Raw genomic sequence first — 15,390 nt, 5'->3', positions numbered from 1 at the left:
AGGTGAGCTGTTATGGAGCGCCTTATAGAACAGCTTCCGCTCGACTCGCCCCCCCCCACCGACCGACTGCAAAAAAACGGCATGGGCCTAACGTGGCTGGTGGGGATCATGGCTGGCGTTAGGGGTCTCGTATGACATTTTAGAATATGTTCACTCGCAGCGCTTTGCCCCTGCCGAGGTTGACGAGATGGCTCCCGAGGGTTCGGCCACCCTGTCCCCGCTTGCCTTCTGTGGAGTGCGCCGCACTCGGGGTACAGGACTGCGCTTTCACACACGAACCATCTCATTGACGTGCTTGCTTGCTTGCCCTTTTGTGTTCATCTTCTCAGAGTTTACCGTCGACTACGTCGTTCAGTCGGGACTGCGCCGCCCAATCCGCTTTGCGCATGCCAAGCCGCCGGGCCTTGTCGTTCCCGACTCATCCTTCACGGTTGCAGATGTCAGGTATAGCTCAACCGCGCCTTGCGCGAGCCCCCACCCGGCCGGCCGAGGCAGAACTGATGAGCTTCTTCTTCTCCTTGCTGCAGGGACCAAGTTGGCCAGCAACGCATGGTGGATGTGATGGACGTACGCACCCAGGAAGGCCTTGCCATGAGTCTAAAAGGTCAGTGCACTCGTGACGGTAAACATCATGCGAGAAACCCAGCAGCCTGCTAGGCTGGTCACCCGACTGTCCGGCAGTCGGTTTGAAGCCCCATCAGACTAGCCGACTTGCCAGCACAAACGCAAAAGCTGGCTTTGGTCGCTTGAGCTTTTGCTTCAATGCTTAGATCCTCTCTTTTTCTCTGGCCATGGTAGAATGGGTGGACTACTACACTGATGAACAACGCGATACGCTGCTCAACGTCATCAGCCTCGAGTTCTCCCGCAGCCGTCTTGATCCAAGCATCACAACCCCTGCCATGGTACACTTTGCGCCGTGTCTGCACTACTGGCGCCCCTGAAACGTCCTCCTTCTCGTGCCTGGCATGATCGCCCAACTTGCGCCCAACCTGCTTCTGCTTGGTATATTCGAGGTTATCACTGCCTTGCTTCGGTTTGCCTGCCTCTGTCATGATTGCTCCCTTTTAGGTGCGGATGCTGGACTGGGTGGACACGGTCTGGCCGGCTGATCTCAAAGCACAACAGCGGGACGACACCAATCAAACGCGAACCATGAAATATCCCAAGGCAAGTGGATGGGTGTCTGTTCTTTTCTCACGACCGCCTCCCTCTGTGCTTTGGTCAAACACACAGCATCTACAAAACCGAGGCCTCATGTTTCGATTGCGCCCCATTCTAGGTGCAAAAGTATTGCCTGATGAGCGTGGCGGGCTGCTATACGGATTTCCATATTGACTTTGGCGGATCCTCGGTGTGGTATCACATCGTCAAGGGCGCCAAGGTTGGTGCAAGCCAAGACGGCGTTATTGCGATCTGGCGCGCGCCCCCATTCGCCTGCACCCCCCGGGCGTCACACAGTTTCTAACAAGAAGCCTTTCCACTGCGCAGATTTTTTGGCTCGTCCCACCTACGTCAGCCAACCTCAAGCTGTTTGAAAAGTGGACTCGAGGCGCGCAGGAGGCGGTGTTCTTCGGCGATCTTTGTCCGACCGAATGCACGGTCATCCATCTCGAGGCAAGTTTTTGTTGTCTTGCATTTTTGAGTCGCTGACATGTCGCCACCCTTCCCTCCTCAATCAAAACACTCTCTTACCACATCACTTGACAGGCCGGCGACACTTTTATGATTCCGACCGGCTGGATCCACGGGGTGTACACACCCGAAGACTCGCTGGTCTTTGGCGGCAACTTTCTACATAGCCTCAACATCGATGGCCAGCTGCAAATTGCTGCCATGGAGCGACGATTAAAAGTGCCGCTTACCTACCGCTTTCCATTCTTCGAAGAACTGATGTGGTATGCTGCTGACCGCTACGTGCGTGTGTTTGCGGCGGCCACGCACCAAGCGCCCGTACACCAGAACCCCCTGCCTCTCCGCTCCAACCTCACCTCTTGGGAGCTGATGGGTTTGAACGAGCTCCTTGCCAACCTACGCGTTTGGATCGCATCCCCAGCGGTAGGACCATCCCCGTGTTTCAGGCGTCTTCCTGTGGCCCCGCTACTCTGCAGCGCTTACTGGTCTACTCTGTTGATCAAACATAGCACCGTGCCTACATTCCACGGCGGTTAAAGAACCCGTCCAGTCTGATTGATAGCCTGCAGAAATTGCTCCAATCAAACCCAACGGCAGGGCCAGGACATCGCCGCCGGGTGGTCGAAAGCAGCGACGAGGAAGAGGACGAGGAACCTTCGAAAGAGAAAGTGAAAGAGAAGGAGCTCAAACTGTCCGGATCTGCGGGACATGCCCGTCAAGGAACTTTGCAGCCCGAGCTGTCACCAGCGGCCCCATCGACGACATCGTTTGATAGGGCACATGTGCGCGCGGCCGAGACAACTGGAGACCAGCCTGACCTTGACGCCCAAGACACTCGTCGCTACTGTCAAATCAAAGCTGTACGCCATGCTGCCATGCTATCATCCCATCAACCAACGTCACAGTTGGCATCCCTGGTTGTTGTCTCTCAACTGATCGGTTTGAATTATCACAGGTGCGAGAGGCGCTCCAGCGCCAACATGGGGCTGCCAGCTCTGCAGAACTCGATCGACTGGCGGAATTGGAGTGGCTCAACATGGACGTTCGCTCGAGACGTGCCTATCGTGAACTGTTTGAAGATTCACTGGCCTACGCTGCCGCCGTCTCCGGTACGAGTTCTTCCGATCAATTTTGCACAGACCCGTGTCATGCTGTCGATCCTATGGCAGTCGCTCGTCACGTTGACAATCACCCGGCGCCTTTCTTGGTTGTCAATCTGCCAGGCGAAATGGGTTCTGGCACGCAGGAAGAGCTGATGCAGGCTTCCACCCGCTCACGCAAGTACGAAGGGGCGCGGTGGCGCTCCTCCAAGACTCACTTTCAGCGCGCGCAGGCCCTACAAGCGATGCGGCGTGTGCCGTACAGCGAGGAGGCAGAGGATGTCAAGGAGCGACGTTTGGAGGCCGCGAAGGCTCTGTTTGCAACACCATTTGGAGGCGCAGCGAAAAGTGCTTCAAAAGGATCCCTGTCCTCGACCAAGGCTGAACCCTCAATCATTGTTCAGCCATCACGAACCAAATCAGAGGCGCAACCACCTCGCTCGGCTCTTGCGGCTTTGTTGGCCCATGTGAGCTCAAAGTCATCGGCGTCGCACAGCAAAGCAGCTTCGGTTGCACCCACAACCGTGTCAGAGCCAGCCAAGCGCCAAGAGGCAGCGGCCATGGCATCAGGGGTCCCCCCGACTAAGAAATCGCTATCGGTGACACCATCATCTTCTGGATTCACCTCTCGGACCGTACTGGAGGAAGAGGAGAATGCTTGCTCCCCGCCAAGGCCAGCTGATTTGAGTGCCTCGCCCCGTCTGGCCGCGCTTGAAGCTATCTGGTGGGACAGCGGGGATGAAAATTCGCGTGATAGTGTATCCTTTACAGAGGTGCAGCAGCCCTTGCAGCACACCAGCATTGGTTCTGCCCGACCTTGGCCGGCCGGCTCTTGGGATGCTGTAAGTCGGCCTTGGGCTGCCCCGACTTCACAGCTTTTGGCTTCGCATGCATCTTTGGCCGCGGTGGACGACATTCTCGCGCGAGCACAGGCGGTTTTTGATGAAACGGCCTTGACCTCGCGGGCAACATATCAGTATGGTCCAACATATCGCTAGATTCAAGTCTCAGAAGTTGTTGAGAGTTGATTTTCAAACGCCTGCATGGCGGCAAGGCTGGCAAACACCAGAAGAAGAGAGCGCGCTGCGCGCGAATCGAAGATTTCTAAATAAAGCCACCAACGATGAAATGCGACAGATTGTCTTGATTCATTTTTTTCGGGGTTTTTAATCTTTCATGAATTACGTCACCATGGACTCACGGGTCAGACAGAACAAACACCTAATCCAATTCTCCAGCCTTCCGTTCGGGAGCACAGGAAGATGCAAATTTTCCTCATGATTGACAATCCCGCTGATATAGCACGGTAGCGCTTCATCGCGTGACAGGGCGCGCAGCGGGAATGAGATTGTGGGGTTTGACGCGACCAATTTTACGGGCTTGCCGACCCACGGTGGCTGGAGAGTCGTGAATACCATACGCTGGGAACGGGGCAGGAGGCTTGAATGAGGGGCGCACCAGGGGTGGCTTTGTTGGCAAGTGGTGTGATTGAGAAACACGGTTGTACATACCCAGTCGTTGACGGCGCATAAAGCGAACGCGAGTTTCGCTACGTGGTGTGCCCTGTGGTGGTCAAGTCATGTAGCACCAAAAATATGAGTTTTCAATTTAGTTCAAAGTAGCATGTGCGAATTGTCGGCGGGCGACGTAAGGAGCCATCCACCAAGAACGGAGTGGGCAAATGGGACAAACCTTTGACCTGTTGGTGTTGGCTTTGGTTGCTCGCAGCAACGATTTCAAAGCCGGCGAGGCCCTAAGAGGTCGGCGTGGTGAATCAGCACGCATGACATTTCGCAGGAGACCAAGCCACATCCAATCACAAGAACACAAGAACACCATCAGGATTCTGTCAGCTCGGATTGCCCGAGGCACGCGTCAACATACAGTGATGGGGTGGAGGGCTCTTCAGGTTTGGTGGACGGGCTCTTGCTGGACGGGCTCTTGTTTGATTTGGCGTGCGCGTTGGCCTTGGGGCTGGCCGATTTGGAACCTGTGCTGCTTTTCTCGGACACGCTGGAGCTCGCCTTTGGACTAGACTTGCTGGTTGCTTTTGGGCTGGCTTTTGGGCTAGCTGTTGGGCTGGCTTTTGGACTGGCTTTAGGGCTGGCCTTCTTGGAAGCTTTCTGATTATTCTGACCTTTCTTTTTCTGCGCAATCAGTTGAGCCAAAATCGCCGCCTGTGCTTCTTCTTCATCCTCGTCGTCGTCGTCGTCCTCCTCATCATCGTCCTCATCGTCTTCATCCTCGTCATCCTCGTCATCCTCGTCATTGTCATCGTCCTCCTCCTCATCATCGTTCATGCCCTCACCATCTTGCTCAGGTGCTTCACCATCTTCTGCCTCATCTTCATTGTCAGCGCTCAGGACAATCTCGGGGTCGCACAGCTCAATGTCATGCTCGGCATATACCGACTTGAAGCTACAATAAAATGACCAAGCACACGCGTCACACTCGGCCAAAAAAAGCACACAATTTCCAGCCTGGTTGCCTGGCAAGCGTACCTCGAACGAAATTTGTAAATTTGCTCTCGGTTGCGCTGGAACGTGTCAGGCTCGGCTGCAATCTCAAAGAGGCGGTCGCACACGACCTGGGGATCAAGGTCTGCCACCAAAGCACCCGTGTCTTCATCGAGGTGGATTGAAGGCATATCCAGCAACACTGCCTCAGCCACGCGCTTGAGCACAGAGACACTGCGATGATACTGCAGGGCTCCCAAGAACACTTCAAGCAGGGGCATGAAAGCGTTCATCGGCATCTGAGCAAGGGGGGCAGTGTGTCGTGAGACCGGTGCAGGTCCTGAAGATTGGAAGAGTTTTCAAGATGACAGACACTCACCGGGTCGGCGGGGGTGTGCAAGCGACGCAGGGCACGGTAAAAGGTCTCGCAAAGATGTTGGGCGATACCGGCAGGGCGCTCAGCGGTGGGGGTCAAGTTCATGGGGCACTCCAGCAGCAAGTCGACCACGGCCCGCACAGCCTCGTCGCTGTAGTCGTCCATCTATCAGCATTTACGCATGAGCGAACAAGCTATTCTTGCAAGTGGTACAGCGTCTTGTTCCAGGAGAAAATCTTGGCTTTGGAACTTACCTTGGCCCAATGGATGAGAGCTACGAACATTTCTGTGAGTAGAACGTAGTACTTGTTCAGTCTGCGAAACGGAGCACAGAAGATAGCACGAATTGCTATAAGCGCCAGTGCAAGTGTGGTTGCATGCGTACACGAAGGCGAGAAATGCCCACCGGAGGTGATCGATGCCTTGCCATTTTCGTTGCATGACAGTGAAAAAGCCTCGAACAAACGCCAAGGCTAGAACGTAGAGCGGATGGGCACGATCAGTGCGAGCGGCTGTACAGGAGCGGTTGAAGCAGACGAAGCAAAATGTCTGTGTGCCCTGGTGTGAGGGAATCCTCAGACTTCCAATGCGTACCGTGGTTGGATTTGAGTTGCAGGGTAATTTTGGCAATGTTCTCAGCGAGTTCTTGCTGGACAGGGCGCTTGTCAGAGAACCACATGCAGTAGAATAGGCCCTCCCAAAGCTTGAGATTACTGATATCATCGCATTCTGGGCGGAAAGACAAAGGAGGCAAAATGGCGAGCGAAGTGAGGGGACGCAAAGGGGGAAAGAGCATTCGCAAACCTCGCAAACCAGGAAAAAGGAAAAAAAAAAAAAGGAAAAGAAAACAACTGGAAAGGAAAAGGTGATAAGAAATGGAAAGAGGTTGGACGTGACAGCGATGGGGGGGGGGGAAGAGCAAGATGGCCGGGACTGGGTGGAAGGCTTTTGATGCAAGGACGACGGGTCGGAATTTGAATACCTTCACCAGCTGCTTGGCGGGCCACGAGCCATTCGGTAAATTTCTTGAGAGCTTTCATGCGCGTGCGCTGCTCATTGGCTGCCAGAACACGGGCAAAGGCAAGCTCGGCAGGGACTTGGGCATTTTCTGGGATGGCAGCAGGATGCTCTACTCCGGCCTTGGTCTTCTTGACGCGCTTGCCAACCTGGTTTCCGGCGCGAGATACAGGAGCACAGAGGTATGGTTGGAACCCGGGGTGAGCCCACAGCCAAGTGACCAAAAACGAGGAGATGGAGGCAAACGATTGAAAGCTAAATCAGGGCGCGATCCCAACGAACCGGAACAGCAGCGCTATTCAGGTCCTTGCTTGAGGCGAAGCCCCGTTTGGCGCCCATTGTGCTGCTCAAGCGATACGATGCCGAAAGGGGGTTGCGCCTAATAGTACAGCCCCACGTGTCAAGCGTTGAAGCAAATCCAGCCCGAGGCGCAAGCATCAGACGGCACAGGAGCGGTTGTTCGTCTCGTCTCTTCAGCTTGCCGCGCTATCCCCCACACACCTCAATAACCAGACACACCCGCGTCTTCTTCAGCGACGACAGAGGCAGAGGGCAGAGGGCAGAGGGCAGAGGCAGGTATGCCGACAGCAGGTCCTCAGCTCGGAAAAAAAAAAAAAAGAGAGAGAGAGAGAGAGAGAGAGAGAGAGAGAGAGAGAGAGAGAGAGAGAGAGAGAGAGAGAGAGAGAGAGAGAGAGAGAGAGAGAGAGAGAGAGAGAGAGAGAGAGAGAGAGAGGAAAAAGAACGAAAAACGTGTTTCTCTTCCTCTCTCACACACGCACGCGGGCGCTGACAAAAATGATGACAAATTTAGATTCAGAAAATCAGCTAAATTTAGGAGAGGCAGAGCAGCAGCTTCACATGTCAAGTATCGCTCGCCCTTTGCTCTGGTGCCATTCATTGGTAGATAGGGGATTCGTACGCTCTACGCGCGTGAACAAGATACAAGATGGGCAGAGTTCAGGCAGAAAAGTGGGAAACCGAAGAAGAAGGAACAACAGAGCTGCAGAAATATGGAAACACGAAACAACTGTCCCGCACCGAGGAGGTGCATGCAAAATCAAACCAAAAAAGAAAAGAAAAGAAAAAAAGAAAAAGAAGAGCGCATCCTCTTGGACGAAAACACGACTGAGCAAAGCAAGCGGGCGTCAGAGACGGCACAGCACGTGCATTCATCCCTGCTCATGCCTCATTACATGATCAAGCAGCAGCCTTTGCCCCCTGGGGCAGCTTCCTTGCTCGAATCGCTGCCGGTGCCTTCCGGCGCACTTTCAGAGACTGGCTCCTCTGCCGATGAGCGGGGCTGTGAGGGCGCACCTGGATCGGTGATGCTCTTCTTCTTCGAGGCTGCGGCGCTGCTGGAATCGCGACGCTCGCTCTTATCTTTGGCCTTGCCGGCAGGTGGCAACTCCGAGCTTGAGCGCTTTTTGCGCATTGAGGGCGCTGCGGCTGCCGGCAGGGTCGGCAAGCGCACTCGCGCGCCTGTGGCAAGTGCATCTTCAGCCCCCCACTTGCCCTCACCAACGGCCGGCGCTGGCGACAGACGCAGGAAAGCCAGCTGTCCTGCGCGCAGACCAGCCACCACCGTGGCGGCGCCATTCAGAATGGTCAAACAAGTCACGGGCGAGTTGAAAGCCTGAGTGCTCAACAGCTGGTAGCCGTTGCTCACGGACCATGCCTTGACACAGCCGTCGTCGCTGGCCGTCACTAGGATGCTGGAATCCTCCGTCAGACACATGCAGTCAATCGCACCGTCATGCGCGTTGGGCTGGGAGCCCGCGTCGGCCCCGGCCTCGAGGTCCCACGCCACGAAACCACCTTGTGCCGAGCCCACAACGGCCAGTCGACCGTCGCGCGAACACGCCACCGATGTCGTATGTTCGCCGTCCAGGCCAACCTCGTCCTCCGTGCGGAGTGCATTGCGCAAGATGACGCTATCGCTGCCCTCACTGTAAGACACAATCCAGGGTGCACCTGAGCGCAAGATCATGTCCAGGGCCACGACTGTATCGCCCCGCACGTCGCGGTCATACGCGCTAAGGACTTGCCCCGACTCCATGTCAAACGTCACCATCTTGCCCTCGGTGGCAACGGTGACAAATTTGTCTGTTGGTAAGGAGGCCACTGCCACCACCTGGCCCGCAAAATTCAGCGGGACCTTGCGCACTTGCTTCAGCGTGTCGGGTTGCAGCAGCACCAGGCCCTCGGTCGTTGCAGCCGCCACGAGAGGTTGACCAGATACAGCCAAGTGACTAAAAAAAGCCGCCCCAGCCAGCGTGTCGTGTTGCAACTCCTGGAACAAAGGCGGCCCTGCGTAGGAGCAGACGCGACCGTGCGTAGCTGCTGCCAGCGCAAAATCGTCCTTGCGCCCCATCATCACGCCGCCGCGGGTGATGCCCTCGCTTGCAGTGGTTGTCAGTTTCTCATCCAAATGATTGGTCACGATACAGCGCCCGTCCGCGTTCCAAAACTTAATCTCAGGCCACGTGGCGGACGCCGACAGCACGCAGTCTGCCCCAGAGCTCAACAGATCAACCCCGTCCTCGTGCGCCGGATTGTGCGCGGAGGGCCTGCCATCCAGATCCCATACTCGAATGGTGCCGTCGTGTCCGCTGGTTAACAGAGCGGGCTGGCCAAGCGGAGCACAAAACTGGATGGCATTGATGTCACCCGTGTGGCCCTGGAAAACCAAGCGCCGACCACTCGACAGCTCGAAGACACGGGCCCTGGTCACCCACAAAGCAAAGAGACCATGGTCAGCACCGAAACCCCAAAGACGTTCAAGTCCTGGTTGGCAAAGCATGGCTGCAGATGAATCTGGATGGGTAGGGGGATGGTGAGGGCCCAAAGCTACAGCTTACCGTTGGTCGGTTTCGTCGCCACCACTCACGGAGCCAACATGCGTGCCCTCGTTATTAATGGCGACGGCATCGATTTGCCCTGGGTGGCGGTGGCTATGCAGCTCCGTGCCTTGACGATCAGTAACTACAACCACTGATGCCGTGCTCGAAGCCACAATCTTCTGGCCATCAGCTGAGATGGCCAAGGCCAAAATGTCCGGCAACGAAGGTACCTTGCGTTCCTGTAGCTTTTTGCCACTGCGCGCGTTGAGGAGGGTCACAAGTCCAGCTCCGCGACCCACTGCCACAACAGCGCCGTCCGCGGAGACAGCAAGAGCGCTAACATCAGGATAGTCTTTGGTTTCCAGCACCTGTTCGCCTGACGTCAGGTTCCAGATACCCACAGTCTCGCCATCCGATGCCGTTAAAGTGCTGCCATCCGCACTCATGGCCATCTCAACGACAGGGATCTCAAAGTCCAGTGCCATAACCTCTTCTCCGTTGGGGACGCTGTAGAAGCGAATGGTGCCATTCGACCACGCCACGGCCAGCTGCATGGTGCCGCCCAAGGCCAGCCCCACAACGCCAAAGGCAGCGTCCTCATCGTCGTCCTCCTCGCGCATGTGTGGCGGTTTTGGAATGGGGTCCAGGTCAAACTGGCCCACACGCATGCCCGATTTGGCATCAAAAATCCGCACCACCTCTCGCCGGCCAGCCTGCAGCCAGGTAGCGACCAGGCTGGGGGCTGTCCCGCTGGTCGTAACGTTGGGCTGGGCATAGCCAGCCCACCAGGCATGCCATTCCTTGGCGTGATATACCATGGGCGAGAGCTGCTCGGGCATGAGCTCCACAGGGGCGATGGGCCATAAGCTGCCAGGAGCAGCCCCCACACTCTCGGCAGCCAGCGCGCGCAGCGTAGACAAGGCGTCCGTTAGTGGTCGCACATGCTGGAGCACCACGTGAGGAACGTGGACATCTCCCTCGGGGTCAGGCGCCAGACCTTTGCAAATGGCCATGATTTCCTGCAAGGTCTCCACCACCACGGCGGGTGGTTCAAGCGCAAACAAATCCTGCAGTTCCTCAACGAGATTCTAAATGTGGATTGGTTCGCGATTCAAAAACAAAATTGCACGCAGCATCAGGGATTGCAAGTTGATGTGTATAGGCGCGCATGTGTGATGTGAGCAAAGGGTCAGGGAGTTGAATATGCGCACCATGGGTCGAGCCAAATTGATGCGGGCGTCCAACCACTTGAGGTCACAGTAGCACTTGTGTAGGGCATCGCGCCAACGGCCCGCTTGAGCGAGTGCGCGGCCACGCAGGAAAATGACGGAAGTATTCCGTTCGATCTCAAGCACAGGGGCCCGCTCGTCTTCAAAGGTCAGGACTTGTGCTGTGACAAGGCGTTCGGTGGGCATGGAAGTGAGCAGAAGATGACTCTGCTTCGCGAGGCTGGACAGATTGGGGGAGTCGTGCTCAGTACAAAGCCAGCGTGCTCGTCCTAGAACAACATGCTCGGCCATCTGGGCGTCAACGTTGTAGCGCTGACGCACGGCCTGAGCAACAAAGGAATGCGCGAGGCGATATTGGGAGGGCAAGCCCGAATGCAAGAGCAAGGGGCCTGCAAGCCGGATGAAGCGGTGGAGGCTCATCACGGGGACAGCGGCCACGCCAGCGCAACCAGCTTGCAGCGACGCCTGCTCCTCCAACACGCGATCTTGCATCGTCAATTGTTCACAAAGGTCGGTGATGGTCATGCCCGGTAACTGGGGCTGGGTCTGAAGCATGACCATGGTGTAGGCAGCGAGGTGTTTGCCGCAGCGTGCCTCAAGCATTTCAAGAATGAGGACAGCGATATCAACCAAGGTGGCCTTGCTGTTGGCTTTCCACCACGCAGCTTCATTGAGCCAAGTGGTGGTGCGGGCAAGGTGGACCAAGAGGGGGTAGGCAGCCGGCGAAGCGAGTCGACGAGCCAGGTTGTGCAGATTTTTGGCAGTTGTCTCGTCAGGCGAGGCGAGGCCGTGGAACGCCAGTAGCGATGTGTACTGGTCCTGGGCCAACTCGGTGGAAAGAGTATCAGGTACTTCGAGGTAGCAGCCAGGATGCATGAACTGCCCACGTAACTCATTGAAAAGCTCGCCCGGCCGACACGTGATGACGAGCTTGACATAATCGGGCAGTTCAGCTGGCAGCCACTTGAGCTGGGAGACGAGCGGTTGATTGTCCACTTGGTCCAAGCCATCAAGAATGATGAGAAGGGGGCGTCGAATTGATGCCAGGGACATGCGCTAAGGGGTGAAGAACAGAGACGACGTTTTGAGAGAGAGTGAGAGAGGAAGGAAAGCAATCAATGGCGGAAGCAACGAAAACTCAGCGCTTGCTTCGATCCCTGGAAGGCTCACCTCGTAGAGTTCACGCGTGAGATCTTGAAGGCTGTCGTGAACGCAAGTCACTTGGCGCTTTTCAAGCTTGAGGAGGGCGAGACGTTCGTATTCGGCGGGGTCAACCTGTGCTTCATCGTCGCCACCTTCGGCTTCCACCTGCATCTCAAGCTCCCGAATCACGCGTTCCTGGTCGGCAATATCGTTTTCCAGATTGGCGGTGATACCGGCAGCCTCTCGGCGGAAGCCGGCCGCAATCTCCGCGTTCAACGAACGTAGCAAAGACCGCAAGGTGTGTACAGGGGCGGGAAAGCCTTGACCAGCGGACCTCACAACCTGCACGGCACCCCGACCTGCAGTTTCCAGCGCCAGTTGAGCGCGTGCCACGAGCGAGGTCTTGCCCGTTCCCTCGCTGCCGTGGACAATCAGAATCTGACAATCATTTAAACGAGACAGATACAAGCGGTGCGCGGTGAGATGCCACGCAACCTAAAGCAGGTCAAGCCAGTGCACGAGTAGGTTGCCCCATGCGGCTTTGCAAATCATATGGGGCACCTGGTCGGCTATGGATTCGGCAGTCTCGCGGGAGAAGGTCATGAAGGTTTCCAAACGACCTAGCATTTCGCCGAAGCCTTGGTGATCTTGATAATGCAAGGGCATGCGGCTGTAAAAAAGTGACTCCAGCTGACCAGCCAGTGCAATGCTCTCCTAAAATCACGGAGAAGCCAGATGTCAGTCGACGAAACAGGTCAAAGGGAAAATAGGAACAAGAGATAAAAAAATAAAATAAAAAGGCAGGGGCTTGGCATGGGCGTGGGTGCGTCTATTTCTGCAGTGCAGTGGAATACAAGGACAGACCTTGTCCGCGGCGATGTTCTCAATAGCGTCGGTCAGGAGGGAGGTGACGTGGGCGCACCAATCTCCCAGGTAATCCTCTATGGCTGCCGCGTCTTGGGCCGCGTCTTCACCCGAGAGCTCAACGTGGAAGCGAGTTTTATCGGCGGCGAGAGTGCCTTGATCCAGCTCGTAATCTAGCTGGCGGGCGCGACGCAGGGGGTCGTCGACCTGACCAGACGCGTCAAACCAAGTGGGAACGGCAGCCTGTTGTTTGGCTGAGGGCTCTGACTCGCATTCAATGAGTCGGGAGATCCATTTGAGCTTGGGAGCCGCCTTGCCTTCAGGCACATGCAGTGCCGAGTCATGGGCAAAACGGTGCAAACCTGGGTACGAGTAAACATGGGGCGCAAGGTGAAGCGAGCGTGTGGCAGGTCGACCGAGACGTGCTACCGAGAGGTGGAGCGTGCATGCAGGTGCTGCCAGAGAAGTGGGGGAGAATTTGCCCTACCGGAGCAATCAAAGCGGTGGCGTTCATCGGCACTGATATTGGCAGTGGTCAGTGCGGAAGTGAAGGCAGTGACAAGCTTGGTGGCGATGGCAGCCCACTGTTCGGCCTGGCGTTTATCGGCAGGGAATTTTGGGAAGCGGGACTGGGGGCGGTGGAGGCGGTACTGCTGTGTGAGGGGGTCAAGGATGTACCATTCCTTGAGGAGGGCGGCGTTGGTGGATTCAGCAACGACAATCTCAAAAAGGGTTTGAGCCACGGTGGCCGGGGGTATGATGGCGCCGTAACGTTCGTTGGAGAGAAGCAAGAGGTTGAGAGACGCTGGCGCGGCATTGTGATGGTGTCGCACAAGCCAAGTACAGTCGTCCCAGTAGTAAGGGTCTGCCATGGCGCCGGGCCCCACGCCAAGGGCACAAAGATCAAATTGCGCCTGGTGGAGAAGGCGTGGAGGGCGGGAACAAGGGGCGAGGAGCGTAAGATCAGGGGCGGTGGGTCGCAGCGCGTGTATGAAAGGGACGGCCAAATGTGTGAGAAAGGCATCATGTCCACATTGGGGTAAGAAGGAATGGTACTGACATCAATGCCATGGGCTCGGGCCAGCTGGGTGACCTCGGGGAGGATGGTCGTGGCGAGGATGTCCATTTCGCGTTCAAAGCCGGCACCAGCAACGATGGCACAGCGAAGGATGGGAACGCGGAAGGTAGTTGCCGTAGCGACGTTGGAAACTCGACGTGACCCCATGCCTCCAGTGTGACGCCGCACCAAGAGGGAGGGCCGCGAAGGCCGCCCACTCATATTGCCGGGAGCTGGGGCTGGGAGTGGCGGTTAGAGGTGAGGCGATGGGTGTTGCGAGCGGCGAGATCAATCAGAGACGGCGGTGGAAGAGGAAGAGGGGCGGGGGCAGAGAAGACGGCAGAGACGGCGAGCTATACCGGAGGGTCCACAGTGACGCACCGAATTTGTCTGGCGGGCTCGAGCGACCAAAGGGGAAGGCAGCTATCGGTAACTCGTCCTTTCAGAATTGGCAGCCAGGCCAGAGGCACCGATGAATGCAGAGTCGCTGGTAAGGCAGCGAGCGAGCGAGCGAGCGGGCGGGATCGAGAATTCAGCCTGCAGGAAAGAATTGTCAACAGCAGGCACCGTGACACCTTGCCTGGCCATCCATACCAGGTAGATCTATCGAATCTCAAACTGCACGAGCTGACTGCATTTGGGTCGGGTCAGACAGGCGCGCGAGGGGAGGAAGGGATGGGGTGAACGGGGATCGCGCAATGTCTGTTGGGGGTGAGGAAGGAGCCAGTCAGTCGTATCGTGGGGGTACCTATGTCTGGTGTACTGTACCTGTTTGCAGTGCCAGCTCAGCGGACAAGGACAAGGACTAGGCTGCAAGGAGAGACGCGCGGCGGTAGCGGGAGTATGCCCATCCAAACAGCACCGAGATGCAATGAGGCATGAGGCCGGGTACATTGACATCAAAGGCAGGCAGAGGCAGAACCGAGGGGCACTGGAAGAGGGGCGCTGCCGTTTTTTTTTTTTTTTTTCTGGTGTACCGGTGAAACTAAGACTAAATGACCTCTTTAATTTAAACCCAAATAACAGGTGTTGTGTGCAGCTGGCGCGTCTCAAGAATGCTGACCAATGACAAATGTATGGATGAGTTATTGCAGCGAAGAGTGCTGTTTGTGAAGATTCGTTGGGGAGGAAAGATTTGGTTCATGCTGTCTAATCTGCAGTTGAAGTAGATTTATTTCACCCAATGTCAGACAAATACACCCGAAAAGAAAGAAAGAAGAAAACAGAGAAGAAGGAGCGCGAGGATGAAGATCAAGGCAACGTGAGGTGTGTAGTCAAGACTTTTATCATTTTTCGTGTTGTTGTTGTTGTAGAGAGAGGTAAGATCCCCTTTGAGAGAGAGAGAGAGAGAGAGCTTGAGAGAGCTTGAGAGAGCTTGAGAGCTTGAGGCACGCACGCACGCACAGAGAGAGAGAGAGAGAGAGAGAGAGAGAGAGAGAGAGCTTGAAAGAGAGAGAGAGAGAGAGAGCTTGAGAGAGAGAGAGAGAGCTTAAGAGAGAGAGAGAGAGCTTGAGAGAGAGCTTGAGAGAGAGAGTGTGTGTGAGAGGGTTTCAATGGCAGCGGCAGTGGCAGGCGCTGTGAATGAGCCCTGACGTGATGTGTGTGCTCTCTCTCTCTCTCTCTCTCTCTCTCTCTCTCTCTCTCTCTCTCTCTCTGTGTGTGTGTGTGTGTGT

General features: G+C 56.1%; 3 protein-coding genes across 3 annotated transcripts in view; 2 read left to right on the top strand and 1 right to left on the bottom strand.

The window, feature by feature from the left end:
- Positions 1 to 187: 187 nt before the first annotated feature.
- On the top strand, positions 188 to 3,733 carry MONBRDRAFT_25364 (uncharacterized protein; the record flags this gene model as incomplete). The annotated part of the gene is made up of 11 exons (XM_001745840.1): positions 188 to 251; positions 330 to 444; positions 528 to 604; positions 799 to 905; positions 1,072 to 1,182; positions 1,283 to 1,384; positions 1,711 to 2,058; positions 2,145 to 2,495; positions 2,591 to 2,744; positions 2,859 to 3,577; positions 3,611 to 3,733. 11 exons carry the CDS (start codon positions 188 to 190, stop codon positions 3,731 to 3,733), a joined length of 2,271 nt encoding a protein of 756 aa, XP_001745892.1.
- A 170-nt stretch (positions 3,734 to 3,903) lies between these two features.
- Positions 3,904 to 13,532, bottom strand: MONBRDRAFT_32386 (uncharacterized protein; the record flags this gene model as incomplete). Its single annotated transcript, XM_001745706.1, has 19 exons — positions 3,904 to 4,156; positions 4,247 to 4,298; positions 4,428 to 4,488; positions 4,620 to 5,153; positions 5,237 to 5,490; positions 5,571 to 5,732; positions 5,822 to 5,882; positions 5,974 to 6,079; positions 6,162 to 6,296; positions 6,550 to 6,733; positions 6,867 to 7,070; positions 7,104 to 7,348; positions 7,899 to 9,307; positions 9,443 to 10,512; positions 10,636 to 11,709; positions 11,824 to 12,291; positions 12,358 to 12,510; positions 12,661 to 13,022; positions 13,148 to 13,532. 19 exons carry the CDS (start codon positions 13,530 to 13,532, stop codon positions 4,050 to 4,052), a joined length of 7,026 nt encoding a protein of 2,341 aa, XP_001745758.1. The 3' UTR covers positions 3,904 to 4,049.
- A 1,781-nt stretch (positions 13,533 to 15,313) lies between these two features.
- Positions 15,314 to 15,390, top strand: part of MONBRDRAFT_32385 (uncharacterized protein) — a gene marked incomplete at its 5' end in the record, with an annotated part of 5,454 nt that continues 5,377 nt past the window's right edge. Inside the window, one exon of the mRNA XM_001745839.1 lies at positions 15,314 to 15,386. Coding sequence (XP_001745891.1) covers positions 15,314 to 15,386 — 73 coding nt within the window. The remainder of the gene's footprint in view (positions 15,387 to 15,390) is intronic.

This window comes from Monosiga brevicollis, genomic scaffold (assembly GCF_000002865.3).
Source record: "Monosiga brevicollis MX1 MONBRscaffold_10 genomic scaffold, whole genome shotgun sequence".
Taxonomy (NCBI): domain Eukaryota; class Choanoflagellata; order Craspedida; family Salpingoecidae; genus Monosiga; species Monosiga brevicollis.
This window is presented reverse-complemented; position numbering and strand designations above follow the sequence as displayed.